This window comes from Python bivittatus, unplaced genomic scaffold, assembly GCF_059951505.1.
Source record: "Python bivittatus isolate LINGU-HERP-01145 unplaced genomic scaffold, Pbiv_v1 ctg000970_np1212, whole genome shotgun sequence".
In the NCBI taxonomy this organism is placed as follows: Eukaryota; Metazoa; Chordata; class Lepidosauria; order Squamata; family Pythonidae; genus Python; species Python bivittatus.
In genome coordinates, this window is record NW_028277121.1 from 491,014 (window position 1) to 506,980 (window position 15,967).

At 38.6% G+C, this 15,967-nt stretch overlaps 1 protein-coding gene across 5 annotated transcripts in view; it reads left to right on the forward strand.

The window, feature by feature from the left end:
- The window catches only part of KLHL5 (kelch like family member 5), a 50,990-nt gene that overhangs the window by 11,846 nt on the left and 23,177 nt on the right, over positions 1-15,967 (forward strand). For 2 of the 5 annotated variants that reach the window (XM_007426448.4, XM_088131158.1), the window contains 3 exons: positions 12,348-12,530; positions 13,119-13,255; positions 15,296-15,492. In XM_007426448.4, the coding sequence (XP_007426510.1) occupies positions 12,348-12,530; positions 13,119-13,255; positions 15,296-15,492 (517 nt within the window). Of the gene's footprint in view, positions 1-491; positions 612-6,572; positions 7,092-12,347; positions 12,531-13,118; positions 13,256-15,295; positions 15,493-15,967 lie in introns of those variants that run through there. The other 3 variants (XM_025165568.2, XM_088131157.1, XM_007426450.3) reach the window with 3 other exon arrangements.

Below are 15,967 nucleotides of genomic sequence, written 5' to 3' on the forward strand. Positions count from 1 at the left end.
TTGTTATGGAAAATTATGATTGATTACATTGCAAGTTGTTTTGCTCTCGTACCTTTCAAAATAACATGCCCTGAGCAAAACTAGAGCACTCAAGTGACAGCTCTGATTTAATCAATTTAGACTGCTGTCTTTAAAAAAACAGAGCAACATGGGAAATCCCTGTTTTCTGCCCATGTAAAATTAATGCTAATAAAAACCAATATTCTCTCATAACAATTCTGCTTGTTTGAAACAAGCACATTTTTCAGGAAAGAAAAGAAAATTGACTTGAAACCAGCCAAAAATATGCCTAGAGGTGTTGAAACTTCAAATAGTTATCTGCTTGGACTTTGAGTAGACTTGCAAAATGCATGTTCTAAAAGTTCATAAATTAGAGTTCTTTGCCACAGGTTTGACACTCATAAAAATATTTTAGTACTGTTCTATCTGCAGGACATAACTTGTAATATTTCTGTCTTTAATTTGTAAAAAAATATCTGTAATTCCTACAGTCATAAGAATTCAGACCCCAGCTGCTCCAAAGGTTGCGGATCCCAACACTCCAATCTGACTGAGGAAGAGGATGTAATTTAGGAGTGCTGGGGATGATTGTCTGGAAGCGCTAAATTGAGGTTTGTAGAGTTGTCTATGCTGACCGTAAGCTTCTCACAGGCTAGGCATGAGGATTCAGGCAGTGTAACTGAAACCTTGCCTATATTGTCTTCCTTTGCAGAAGAAAGCAAGTTTGAGAATTCAGTTCTTCCCCTCGCCCCAAGAATCTGGCCATAGTTACATAGTTGTACTTGAATTGGTGCAGGAATATGTTATTTTGGATTCTTTCACCATCCACACCAAAACACGTGTTCAGAATATCCACTTGTCTTAAAATGGAGCTTGTGCAAGCTCCTGTTCAACTACCTTTGAGATTCCTTTTTTTGTATAGTCCTTCCTATCCAAGTTCCAACCTTCCAGTCCTTTAACAAAGTCCTTTGTTCTAATTTTTCAGGTAGTCCTTGGCTTACGTCCATTCCTTCAGCAACCGTTCAGAGTTAACGGCAGCAGTGAAAAAATGGACGTACGACTGGTCCTTGAGGTTCCAGCCATCACAACACCCCTGCAGGCATGTGATCGTGATCCAGACGCTTGGGTGTCCGGCTCATGATTATGACATCACAGTGAGCCATGGTCACATGATTGCCATTTGCAACATTCCCTGTCGGCTTCCCACAAGCAAAGTCAATGGGGAAACCAGCAGGGAAGGTTGCAAGTCACTCTGGTAAGTTGCTCCCGCTGCTTTTTCCCCTGCCCGCACACAGCCTCTGCCAGCCCTTTCAAAGCCTCCCCCACCCCTTCCCCATGGCAGCCCCACACTCCTTGCCTGGGATTCCCACCTTTTCCTGCTTAATGACCCGCGCAGTTCTGGGGTTATGACGGCAACCGGATTGCCGTCGCTAAGCGATGTGGTCACATGACATTACATTTTACAACCACATTGCTTAGCAATGGCAATCCCCATCCCAATTGGCGTTGTAACCTGAGGACTACCTGTACGCTAGCTATCAGACTTTTAGATTACATTTTACTGACCACCCATACAAGCAAAGGTACAAATTCATTATAGGGCATCTTTATCCCCAGCCAGCTGGTAACTAAGCATATTTGCTCTAGTAACTATGCCTTCTATAGTTTAGCAGATTTCTTACAAAAAGGCAGTGTCAAGATGGGGTTACAGTGGACAACCCAGCAAGAAGGTTTTACAATGAGCATCATTAGTTAATTTTATTATCAAGAAGGTAAGATTAATACACATAATCTTGGAAAGGGAATAAGTCAAAACCCTAGCACTCACTTATTAGTGAATTACAGTGGTACCTCTAGTTACGAACGCCCCTCCTTACGAATTTTTCAAGATACGACCAGCTCCGGCCCCAAAAATTTACCTCTACTTGCGAACTCCGCCTCTACTTACGAACCGGATCCGCGGCCATTTTCCCTGCTGCCACGCAGTCGCGGATTCCTGTGGGCGAGATCGCGGTAGCAAGGAGACGTTCGGTGAGGGTTGTGGTGTATTTTGTGGCGTTTGGAAGGTTTTTGAGGTTTAAAAATAAAATGCATATGTTTCAGAACTGTTTAGCCGTATTTACATTGAACCTTATGGGGGAAATTTACCTCGGGGTGTGACCAAATTCGGAGGGCGGATTAGCCGTATTTACACTGAACCTTATGGGGAGATTTGCCTCGTGGTGCGACCAAATTCGGAGGGAGGAACGGATTAACCGTATTTACATTGAACCTTATGGGAAACTTTACCTCGACTTGAGACCAACTCGAGTTGCAACCAGAGTCATGGAACGGATTAAGTTCGTAACTAGAGGTACCACTGTAATTAGGGTAGTGTCTCTCAGACCTGTGTCAGTCTTCCCAGAATGCCAGGCCAAACGACTAACCATCCTTTGCTAGATAAAACTGACCCTAGAATTTCCATCTGTTCATAGTTAATAATGTTTTGGGTACTCCTATTTCTTTACCAACCCCCAAAATCTCACACACAATCTCACATATATACAATTTTACTGTCTATGGTTTTCATAGAAATTACCCAATCGAATGATAGGAGGATTTTTTTTTTTTATGGTGCTGTCAGTCTGTGTAGACTGCTGAAGACTGCCTGTACAAATCCCTGGAGTTTTCTTGGCAAGATTTTGGAAGTGGTTTGCCATTGTTTTCTTCCTAGGGCTGAGAGAGAGTGACTGGCCCAAGGTCACTCACCTGGCTTCATGCCTAAGGCGGGACTAGAACTCCCAGTCTCCCAGTGTGACAACTCCTCTTGCATAAGAAATAGAAACCGGTTTAAAATTTTGACAAGGTTTGTTTCCACAGGAAGAAAACTATTCCTATAAATATCATTTAATTCTATATTTAAAAAAAAACAAAAGTACTATATAAAAATAAATTAAAGGAACCTAGCACCTACTCCCCACTAATTTTCCTGAAATTTGGCAGATTGTATCCCTTTAAGTAGGTCCACTGTGCTCCAAATGTCACCCCATATTGTTAAATAAAAATATTACAGGTATTCGTGGATTTCTAACGATAGCAGAGTGGATGAAGCTTTGGATTTCCACATTCCATTTTGGTCTTGAATGGTATCAAATCTGGTTTTGTTTTGTTTTGTTTTGTTTTGTTTTGTTTTGTTTTGTTTTGTTTGAGTCTATACCCAATCTAGCTGATGGCATATAACCACAGAAAATAACTTTCTGGAATGGGAACAGTCCCTTGAAATTAGAATACAGTAGAAGTCTAGTAGTAATTTAGTGATGCTAAATTAAGGTCTAAACATCAAGTTTCATGTTTGGCTGAAAGTGTGTTGTTGGCATAGCCTGTTTTTACTTGTTATGATTTCCAAGATAAATAAAACAGTCAAACTACTAATTTTGCAGAAGCTACCAGTCCATCTGCCCTCAATGTAATTTCATTCTGGCATATGATATTAAGATTGTGAGGAGAATAAACCTGAAGATCTGTTTTAAAGCTTGTTATACGCTATGGCTGTGCAAAGCATTCAAGAAGGGCGTTTCATAAAGCAAGATAGTGCAACTAAAACATTCATTCTCAAAGCATTCAAGCAGCCACTTTCTTTTGAATGCTTGCATTATTGCTTCAAAGGTGTTTTTGGCTGTCTGGATACATTGATCCACATATACAGTATGCATCCACTTCACTTTGCTGGCAGTCCCCGTGGAAATGCTGCTTGTCTATGTGCATAGACAGCTGGAGACAATCTTTAAGACAGTTCCATGAGCTTTCCCAAAAATATGGCTGCCTGAACTGTTTAAAGAATGTGCTTTGCTCACATCAACATGCTCTGCAAAGGATCTTGTTTGAATGCTTTGAATTTCTACAGGTAGTCCTCGACTTCGGACCATTCATTCAGCGATCATCCGAAATTATGATGGTGCTGAAAAATTGACTTATGACTGGTCCCCAAAGTTACAGCTGTTGCAGCGCTCCTGTGGTCAAATGATCAAAATTTGGGTGCTTGACAGCTCACCCACACTTACAACTGCAGAGGCACTTCACCTCCCCCCACCTGCCAGTCTCACCCCCAATCTCTGCCCTCTTGGGCACCCTGCACCCTGCCTTGCAGGGCAGCAAGCAGCCCCAGAACCATGCAGCTCTGGGGCTACTTGCCATGCTACAGCTCAGTGGTTTCTTGGCACACCATGGCTCTGGGGCTTCAAGGAGCCCCTGAGCCACAGCGCAAAGTCACCCCTGGAAGCCTTAGTCACCTCAGTCCCATCTGCAGTCGCCCTCACCACCCTGCATTCCAAGACTCCTGCTGCCATGTGCTCTGCCACCCCACCTGATCTTTGCTGTCTTCTTGCTCCTGCTACTGATGAGGCATGCCCAGCCTGGCCCTTGGCACCAAGAAGTCCCTTTTTTGCTGGGCTGGGCTGGGCTGGGCTGGGCTTCCACGACATGCCAAGGAGCCCCTTTACACATTCCTTAATGCCTTGCCCATGCCATTCTGCTAGCTAACTTTTTTCTAACCTCAAACACAAGAAAGAAATAGGATGATTCTGACTGCTCCAAAACGAGTGTGCTAGGAGTTCATTTCACCAGCCCTTGGGTAAAGCTTCGATGCGGGGAACTGGGAGAGAAGGCAGCTGGGTGAACAAATGCTTGCTGAGACTTCCTGGGAGCTGCGGCTTGGTGCCGCGCTTGCTTGGGCTTGCCGGGTGTTGTGGCTTGGCACAGCACTGCTGGGGTGGGCTGGGGTGCCTGAGGCTTCCAGGTGTGGCTGCAGCTTCACACTGTACTGCAGCTGAGGGGCTTCTTGCAGCCCCAGAGCTGTGGCGCATCAAGAAGCCCCTGAGCCACAGCGTAGCAAGCAGCCCCAGAGCTGCGTGGTTCTGGGGCTGTTTGCCACCCCACAAGGCAAAGTGCAGGGCAGCCAAAAGGACAGAGATGAGAGGGAGATAGGAGGATGGGGGGAGATGGAGGCAGTCCCTTACCTTACTGAAGCTCAGGGCTGGGGGGACTAAGCCCAGAATGGCTTGGATTGGGATAAGTCCTTGGCTAACCTCCTGTGGAATTCACTTAACAACAGCAACAGGGAGGTGGGGCAGAATTGCCATCGCTAATCAATGTGGTCACATGACATCTCACTTTATGACCACATCCTTAGTGACAGAAATTCCAGTCCCAATTGTGGTCATACGTCGAGGACTACCTGTACATTATATACTGATGGAAACAGATTGGATCGCTTACAAGTACAGTAAACGAAGATGCATGATACTGTTACATTATTGAAGCTAAGCTTAGTTAAATTTTGTATAGACTAGTAGGTAGTATTGAATTTCAATTTCAGTTGAGTGTGTATATAAGAATGTCTTGTGTATATGTTTATGTTTGTGTACTTTTTTGTTTTATTGTTACGTTTGGTCAAACAAGTTAAAAGTTTTTTGGAAAGAAAAACAGTATTTGGAAAAAAAGCCCTTGATTTTAAAGTGGGGTGAACACTTTCTCTAAATATATAGCACATTAAAATGTAGCATTACACGTGCTTTGAATATTGATCTATTCTTTCAAGCCACCTCCATATTTCTGAAGAAGTATTGTCAGTCTCTGGCCTTAAGAGACTGACTTATTGAATGTTTGTGTAAATCAGTTGGATTCTCCTAAGGAAGTATAGAATAGAACTGAAGTAACTGTGTTAATGTACATTATGCTTGAATATATCAATAAGAAAGTTGAATCAGACTAAAAGCAATAGTGGTCCCTCAATATATCTGGTCCTTCCTTCCAAATTCCAGCAATTCTTACATAGTGGTATCCTACTCCTGGCTCTGGAGGGTCTTAATTAGCTGTCCTAAGTTCCAGCCAGAGATGGACTTGAACTCTCTATATTTGTGTTATCCATTTTTAAGCCATCTAAATCTAAGCCTTGATTCTATTGCCCTACACTTATATTTTGTCAAATAGCAAAATAACTTAATTTCTTAATTTCTATTGACCAAATGTCCTTCGTAACTGCATGTGCAAGGGTGCGTGCGTGTTTATGTATGCAGGCAGCCTACTTTCATTGTCCCATTTTTCTCTTTTTAAAAGGGTATAAACCTTTTCTAATGATGATATAGAAAAGAGTCATGAATTGAAATAAAAATTGTCATGGGTTTGCTCCTATATTAAAATTATGTTTTCATGTGAGAGGTCTTTACAAAAGCAAAATGTTTTGCTGGCTTTTAAAATCATAGCTGTGTTTTGTCCATGACTCCTCCCGCCCCACCCTTCAGTATGCGTAAAGGAGACCTAAGACGAGGGTTACTGAAAACTGATGTTAAGAGGACGACAACATTAGCAAGGACATACACTGTGCCTGCCTTAATGTAGCTTTAATTCTTGATAAAAGTAGCAATGCATTTTTCTCATTTCATTATTTTCTTTAAATTATGCTTTCCTCTTATTAAGATAAGAGGATTTTCTAACTTTCTGATGTCTGATATCTAGATGTAATTGATATCTAGATGTAATCATAAGAAAGAAAGAAAGAAAGAAAGAAAGAAAGAAAGAAAGAAAGAAAGAAAGAAAGAAAGAAAGAAAGAAAGAAAGAGCTATAAACAGGCAGACCATGTGTTTCTCTCGCCCTGGTTGGTTGCACAAATCTTCTTTATGTGCACTGCTGGTTGCTCCCGTTGCCTAGACGATAACTTGCTCTCGCTGAGGATGTCTGGCTCTCGTAAAGAATTTGACGTGAAGCAGATTTTAAAACTCAGATGGAGGTGGTTTGGTCACCAGCAGTCCCCTCCTAATCCTAATGCCGATTGTGAACCAGGAGACTTTTGGGACAGAGGATATAACACAACTACTGGTGGGATAAAGTTTTTAAATGCAAGCAGCCTACCGCAATCTTTTGCATCGCTTGGTTTCCAAAGGTCCAGCCAACAGGCTTTCCAGAATTCCTTTCCTCGGCCAATGGCATCTAAATCAGAAGTGCCTACATTTGAGTTCACCACCGAGGACTTCAGGGATGTGCACTTGCTTGATCAACCAGAGGCTGATGATGGAATCAGAGAAGAAGAAAAAGTATCAAACAGCATTGCATGCAGGTTGTTGCTTTCTTATTGTACGAAATGAGTTGTGCCACGCATTTGTTTGTAAAAATATTCTTCCACTGAAAAGCTGCGAAAAATTCTGACAAATGGAGGGCAGCCAAAACTCTGTATTGACCACTAGCATTTTAAAAATGAAATTTTTGCATTTTAGTAAGATTAAGTAATCTGTGTGAGTAAATACAGATGAGTAATTGCTCATCTAGATCCAACATGTTTTGAAAAGGGATTAAAATGAATATGTAGGGGTTTTATATGGAAGGAGTGGTAAAATTAGCAGCCAGATATTTTCACTATAGGTCTATTTTGTGTTTTAATGTTATCTGGATCTATATTTATGACTGTTGCTTCTGACTGGTTTCAGAATAGGAGCATAATAGAGGATTTATTTCAGACTGCTAAAGCAGGCTAGCTGCATCCAGATTAGACATCATATTGTAGAGAATATATAGTTGCAGTTGTCTTTGTTACTTATTTTAAAAAATGATGTAACTTTATGTTGCTAGAGTATGCACAGTTACCTGGGAGTAAGTCTCATTGGGCTAAGTAGGTTTTCTTCTGAATAGATGTATAAAGAACTGCATTTGAAGTCTATTATCCTAGTATATTTGCATTCTAGCATTATATTTTATTTATTTTATTCTATTTTTATAGAGAAAATTTACATTTTTCTTTGTTTTGTTTTTGTTTATTATATATCATGAAGATATATGATAGTTGGTACTTTTATATTTTTATTTATCTTTAAAATTTAGCTAACAAGTGTAACAGTACTTCCTGTCATTAGAATGCTCTTTTGGTGTTGAACACTGATGAAATTAATTATTTATGGATCAATACATGAACTAAAATGTATTAAGTGACCTTTATTCTTCTTAATCATACAAACATTAGTATTGTGCAAGGACTGGTGATTAAAAAGGGACAAAGCCATTAAAATGTTGACCTCTTTCAACTGTGCACTAAACATTGTAGAAAACTATAGAGAAACTAAACATTTCTGTTGACTGAAAAGTTATTTTTTTTTGACATGCAATGAATTATTAATGCTTCTGATCATATCAGTAATTAATGGTAATGGAAGGGCTAAATATATTGTGTTGAATGTACTAGATTTTAGTGTGTTCGTTCTTAAACATATCTGTTCAGTGTTGCTATGGAAAGATATTCTATTTCTACACAAATGTATTGCCGCGATATCAAAATGAATGCTGCAAAGAAAAATCTGTTTCTTGCAGAGAGGTTTTTCTGGAGTGCCCAGTAATAAAGCTCAGCTACATTGGTTTTATGGAGATCACTGTTAAGAGGGATAATTCTTCAAAAACAAAATGATAGGTTTTAAAATAAATAGGGAATGAAATTATTAATAACATTGCTCTTCTCTCCAGAGAAGTGATAGCAGTGACTATCCTTGTGACTCCAGAGTGATAGCAATCTTCCTCTTATACCATGCAAAAATATGTGCAGGAATGTGTACTACAGTTATGATCCAGTGTTATTCTTGCATGTAGTAAAAGATATAGCATTAAAGTATTTTGAACGTACAAATAGGCTTGCTGTATGTGCCATTAATAATTCATTCACTCCCCTTGTGGCTGTGTGAACATAGCAAGAGCATCCTCCTGTAAAATCCCGTACACTCCTGATAAGGTATGCGTGTGAGCTCAGGCACTTAGATTACCCATGATAAGTGTTGGAATATAAAAGTTTGATCAGTGCTACTTTTGCTCTTATTTTATGATCCTGAGAGGGAGCAGGAAGGAATGGCTAGATTATGAATGGCCTGCTTGGAGGCTTTCCAGATTTTTTTTCCTGTGTGATACCACTTATATGAAATATAAGCTCAAGACACTGGTATATACAGATTTATATTCATGTATGTGGTATTCATATGTATAATCTGAAGTATGGCCAATACTTGTATTTTTCCATTTAGACTTGAACATCAAAAAGTGTGAGTATTAGTTTGGGGCTTAAAATTATGATCTTTCTTAGTTTAAGCTTAAATAGTTTTAATTTTAGCTTAGTTTTAGATTATAACATAGGGTTGGTTTAATTTTTTTTACTATAAATCTCTTCCAAAGTCAACAACTAAAAACCTGTGTGAATTGGATGGAGAGGATAACCTTGTAGAATGTTAGAATCCAGTCTCAGTTTTTTCTCATTTGTTGTAGTAATTTTATTGCCGATTATAATTACAACAGTAAAACACTATAACAAACTAAAAAATAGAAGATACAGAAAAGAAAGGAAAAAAGATAAAAGTAAGAATATAGTAAAGAAAAAGAAAAGAAATATATAAAGAAGTGACTTCCCACCTTCATCACAAGTATAAACAATTTTAGTAGCAGCTGTCTGGAGCACTTGTGGGTGATCTCAATACCTCTTCTTATCTGAAGAGGAATTATCGAAGAACCATTCTACTCGCTGGCTGTTCATTCCGTCACGGTTGTCAGCTTCACTTTTCAGAGCCATCTTCAGTCCATTTCTTCCTCCAGAAGTCCAGAATCCAGTCTTAATTTAATGGACTTCAATTTAGCGGACTTTAGATACAATAGAAAAAACATCTGTCAACAAACTGCATGCTTTAATGCATGAGTAAAAGCCCATTCATCATTTTGTGCATGTATAAAATACATATAATATGTAAAATATGCACATGTATAATCCCATTTGGATTTATCAGACATTCTGCTTTAACAGACACCCTTTCAAATTTTGAAAATGCAGTTCATGGATTTAGAATTAGGTTATGCTTACTGTCTTGGATATTTTACTCTATAAAAATCCAGTCTTCTCTCTGTCTAAATAACAGATTTGAGGGGCTGGGGAATCTGTGTGTGTGTGTGTGTGTATGTATGTATGTATGTATGTATATATATGTATGTATGTATGCATGTATGTATGTATGTATGTATATGCGTGTACATTTTAATTTCATCAGTATTTGAATGTTAATTCTCTAAGGATCAAATGAAATATAAACTTCTTTTCCTGTGAAACTTGATTTGTAGTGTGACTATTGGTAAAAATCCAAGATATACTAGAAATTACTCATCCTATCAGATCACACTTACTCAAACTTCTAATGGCAAAGATGCTTATAAATTGAAAAGATATTAAAATTAATATCAGGAATTTTCCTGAAAGTACAAAGATTTACTGTATGTTAATAAAATAAATGCATGGGAGATTATATTTAACTTTTCTCTCTCTCTGGGTGTGTGTGTGTGTGTATGTATGTATATCTCTGAACCCTGACATGTTGCTGGTCAGAGATACAAACATTGGCAAAGGAGACATGCTCTAGCAACTCATTATTTTATTACTGAGTTTTGGGTTGCCATACATATTTTATAACCTGCATTTAAAAATAATGGATAAACATTAGAGATGAGTTAGGGCAGCCCAGACTAATGTCTTGTTTACATCTAGAAGCAGAATTGCAGACTCCCCTGTACGTAAACATTATTGAAATTAATGGACTTTCATTGGGCACAATGAGATAGTTGGCATTTCAAGGGAACCATTTTCCTTAATTTAGTACAAGGCCAGCATTCAAACTGAAATTTTATTTAATATAGTTAGGGTTAGGATTTTAGTAGAGTTGTAATTGTTAGTATACAGGTAATTTCTCTAGTTTCCCAATGTAATGTGACAATTTTGACTGTGAATGCTAGGAGGAATGTAGTTGTACATGTATAGTATCTTCACAAGTGTATGTCATAAGTAATAATTGGAATATTAATGGGGACCAGAACCCATATGTCCCCATGTATATTATATCACCGACCACCAAAATATGGTTTGCAGCAGGGAAATAAATTCTCTGCTTATACATATTCTCCTCCTTTTTTTCATATCTCCTGCTTCCTCCCTGGAAGAAATTCGTTTTTATTTGGCAGCCAACTACATTTTCAATCGTTGTTTGGAGTTCAAATACTGTACAATTACAACCCAGTTTGCCCAAAGCAGGCATGCAGAAGAGGGAGAATATAACCTCGGATAATCTTTTTCAGAGCCAAATAATGCTTAGGTACTGTATGTAAACCAAACTGCAGTCTTCTCAAATATTAATGTTTCAGTTTGAGAAATACTTATGAAATATATGAGGTAGTTTTAAATGTGTACAGGTAGTCCTCACGTAACGACCACAATTGGGACTGGAATCTCGATTGTTGAGTGAAGCAGTCATTAAGTGAAACACTCCTGGTTGCCGTCGTTAAGCAGTCCGTCCCCTCCGCTTGCAATCTTCCCTGCTAGCTTCCCCATTGACTTTCTGGGGGAGCCAGTAGAGAAGATTGCAAATGGCAATCACATGATCGTGGGGTGCTTGGCAACCAGTCGTAAATGCAAGCTGGTTGCCATGTAACCGTGGGGGGCAGCACAATGTTTTACAACAGCTGGAAGTGCTTTATGGTTCAAAAAGTCGTTAAACAAATGGTCGTTAAGCGAGGACTACCTGTACTGAAAAATTTCTTCCCCAACCTTAATAACATCTACCTCTAGTGTATTCCAGTCAGTAAAGTACTTAGGTTTTGCAGGGGGGTATAGAGAAGCCTTAGCTTTACAAACATACTGGCTAGGGCCTTGATAATAACTGAACCACTTTCAGCTTTATTTCTGGCTGATGTGGGAACATAAAACTAGAAGTCACTGCTGCCTTCTTCCTTCCATCTGCCTATACATCTTCTTAATAGCCTGTTAATTTTGAAACCTAATTATGATGATATAAATGCCAGCACCATTAATTGCAACTTTGCCAAACAATTAACCGCTTTTCCCGGCATAAAATGTTCATTTGAATGGTACTCCAGTTGACTTGAGGGAGATGTTTGGAGCTCAGAAAATGACACTTGGCATTTGGGGATGCATGCAGTAGAATTGCTTATGCTTTGCCTACTCCCATCAGCAAGTCTGTAAATATATTCCAGTGCAAATAAGCCTTGCACTCAGTCTTCTGTCATAATTTTAGTAGTCTCTTCAGATGCTGCCCTGTACTTTCAGTTCTTTTCATATATACACTGTGCATTGATTGATGGAATGGAAAAATATATGTTATAAAAACCATGAATCTTGAAAGCTTTTCTCATCAACTAATAAAATGCACTCTTTTGACAAAGTTTCAGTAGGTTGAAGCTTTTTGAGAGTCTGTATTTTGTAAAAGATGGAAGTAAGTGTATTTTCTTTTTTTCTAAAATCCCGACTGTAGATTTATTTTCAAATCAATTTTTATATGCATTGTATTTCCAGAACTTCCAACAGCAGAGAGACTCACCCACTGTGTCCTGCAATGGAGCCTTGTACATCTGATGAATTTTTTCAAGCACTCAACCATGCAGAGCAAACTTTCAAAAAAATGGAAAATTACTTGAGACACAAGCAGTTGTGTGATGTGGTATTAGTGGCAGGTGATCGACGGATTCCAGCGCACAGGTACATACGCATTCAATCCTTTCAGCTATAGTTTATTTTGAAATATTTAAATATATAAATCATTCATTTGAAACATGTTCATTTAGTGATTCCAAGTTAAAATTGGGTTTTTTGTTTGCTTGCTTGCTTGTGATACCTGTCAAGAGAAAAGCCTAATCCAAAAGGCTTATTGATATTTCTGAAACCATAACAAAATCATTAACATCACGCTCTTTGCATAACGGCAGTTACACTTTTAGCATGTAGCTCCTGCCACCTATTTTAGTAGTCCTTCATAAAAAAAACCTTTTTTGTCCTTTTCAAACACGTTTCTTGTACTTGCCTGAATATGGATTAGCTTTCCTCGTGTAATAGTTTTCTAGGTAATTTATGAAGAAGTAAAGCACTAAAAAGTTAGATTTAAGAAAGATTAACTTTATAGAAAGATTATATCATAAGGTTCTATGATCTTAATTGTACTGAGTGTTTTTATTATGTTTATTATCATGTAAATGCTTTTACATCAATATTTTACATAAATATGCTTCAAAATAATGCAGGAATTAATTGTCTTCTCTTTTGAGCCACTTCTGTTTCATATGATCCTAGGCTGGTGCTGTCCTCTGTCTCAGATTACTTTGCAGCCATGTTTACAAATGATGTCCGAGAGGCGAGGCAAGAAGAAATCAAAATGGAAGGTGTGGAACCAAGTGCATTATGGGCTTTAGTGCAGTATGCATATACAGGTAAAGCAAGTAGTGGTAAAGTCAAGCAAATGCTAACTTCCGTAGTTCATGTATCAAAGCTGGAGATTCTCCTTACTGGCCACTTTGTGTATAGTGTGAATTATAATAATAGCTACACACATATACAGTGATCTAGAGATAGCAAGGCCTGGAATAAAAACAACAAAAAAAGGAAAATTCAGAGGGATAAAAGAGTGTTTTTCCTCAAATTACTTTAAAGTGCTTTTTCAAAGAAATGGAAATATTAAGATGTGCTAATTATGAAATACTTTCTTTTTGAACAATGAATAAAGTATTTTACACAAAATATTCCTTTATTCATTTTCGCAAAATAATCTCTTAACATTGGGCTGTTTGAAGCTTGTTCTGCATTTTTCTGTACTGTGAGCAAGCAGTTCTTAAAAGTTCAAGACGCATTTTGTTTCAGGGGGTATTGTCCTTTTTTACAAGAGAAGAAAGTAGGAGTCAGTGCCTGAATTCACTCATTGTGCTGAGTCATGGCTTGTGTAACTATGGTTTACTGAGAAAACCACAATTGATTGGAATCACATGCTATGCTGAATAAAAAACAAACCATGTTATGATTCAGTGCACGTTGCTTGCTGTCTTGTTCATTTCTAGGGATCAGTGGATCTGTTCCTATCTCTCTGCCAGCTTGACTAGGACCCAAAAGATTGGCAATGCCCTTTGTTCCATTAAGCATTGTTTCTCAACCTCAACAACTTTAAGATGTGGCTCAGTGGGGAATTCTGGGAGTTAAAGGCCACACATCTTAAAGCTGCTGAGGTTGAGAAACGGTAGTAGAATTATAGTAGAACAAATACTAGGGGAAAGACTTGCTTGAGTCATGTTTCACTCGTGGTGACTACTATAGACACATCCATGTAATTTTCTTGGTGAGAAAACAAAGTGATTTGCCATTGCCTTCTTCCAGATGTTTCTTTGTCTTCCCAGTCTGCCTGGTGGCCTCTTATCCAAGTCCTAATCAGGTGGGGGCCCCCTTAATTTTTTGGGACCAGCTAAGGCCACTAAGATGCTGCCATCTACCACATCGTTACACTGACTTACTGATAAAAACCTGGTATGGAGAAAGCAAATAGACAGCATGATGGTTCCAGAATACTTTGGTTTGTGTAAGATGGATTAGAGCTCAACTCTTGGTGATGCCACGGATGTGTTGTTTTCTTGGCAGAAATGCAAAATGGTCTGCCATTGCCTTCTTCTGGGTTGTTTAGTTTACAGACTTGAGATTTACTGGTAGTTAAATCTTGACCCTGCTTCACTTTTTGAAATCAGCCTAGACTGGCTAGGTGCTGCCATTTAAGTTCCTTTTTAAATTGTACATAGATATAATCTATTATGTACAGTTTTCTCCATTTCAGATGAACTTTTTCTAGAACTTTCTCAAGAACCAACTGAAATAAGGCTACTTAACAGGTAGTTGCCGACTTAAAACCACAATTGGGACCAGAACTTCCATCGCTTAGCAATGTGGTTGTTAAGTGAGTTGCGCCTGATTTTATGACCTTTTTTGCCACGGTCATTAAGCAAATCACTGCGGTCGTTGAGCAAACCGTGCGGTCATTAACTGAATCTGGCTTCCCCCATTGACTGCTTGTTGGAAGGTCACAAATGGTGATCACATGACCCTGGGATGCTGCAACTGTTGTAAATACATGCCAGTTGCCAAGCACCCGAATTTTGATCACGTGACTGTGGGGACGCTGCAACAGTCATAAATGTGAGGACCGGTTGTAAGACACTTCTTTTAGTGCCATCGTAACTTCAAACACTCATTAAACGAATGATGGTAAGTCGAGGACTACCTGTAGTGTTATAAACTATAGTAATGCCTTCATGCCCATATGCTAGACTTTCCATAAGCATCTCTTATGGTAGATTTCCAAAATATGGAATTAGGTTGAAGGGACTGTTCTAGTAACGTTTTCCTTATTTTTATTTTGTCTAAATCATGACTGATTGTTTGACTGATTGATAATGGCCGCCCATCTCACAGCAGTGACTCTGTTTTTATTTTAGGTCGTCTTGAATTAAAAGAAGATAACATTGAGTGCCTGTTATCCACAGCTTGTATTCTTCAGCTGTCTCAGGTTGTAGAAGCTTGCTGCAAGTTTTTAATGAAGCAGCTTCACCCTTCGAATTGCCTTGGAATCCGCTCTTTTGCCGATGCACAGGGTTGTACAGATTTGCACAAAGTGGCCCACAATTACACCATGGTATGCAGTCCATATCCTTTCATTTTATTAATGAAAAAATTATCCCATGATATCATCATCATTATCCTATATATGTTTATCAAGATTTCTTTTTTCTTTTCGAAGAATATAGGGGAGAGAATAGAATGCTTCATATTCTTTCCTATATCACAAAACCTTTATTTTAAATAGTTGGTGTAAGTTCTGAACTTGGAAGCCAATAATTAGGTCTCTTTCTCTGCCCTGAGCTGATTTACACTGGGCAAGCTACTGTTTCTTAGTTCAGCTCATTCTCCTCCAGATATAACATGAAGATTGACCACTTCCTGGCTGTAACGATTATTACTAGGATTGTGTGTGTGAGGTACTTTGAACTCTTAGGAACAGCACTTAAATCTACACAAATTACAAATATTTTAACATGATGACAAACCAAGAGCTCAGTGGCACAGAGATGATTGATTATTCAGATAATTTAACCAGTATCCTTTTGTTG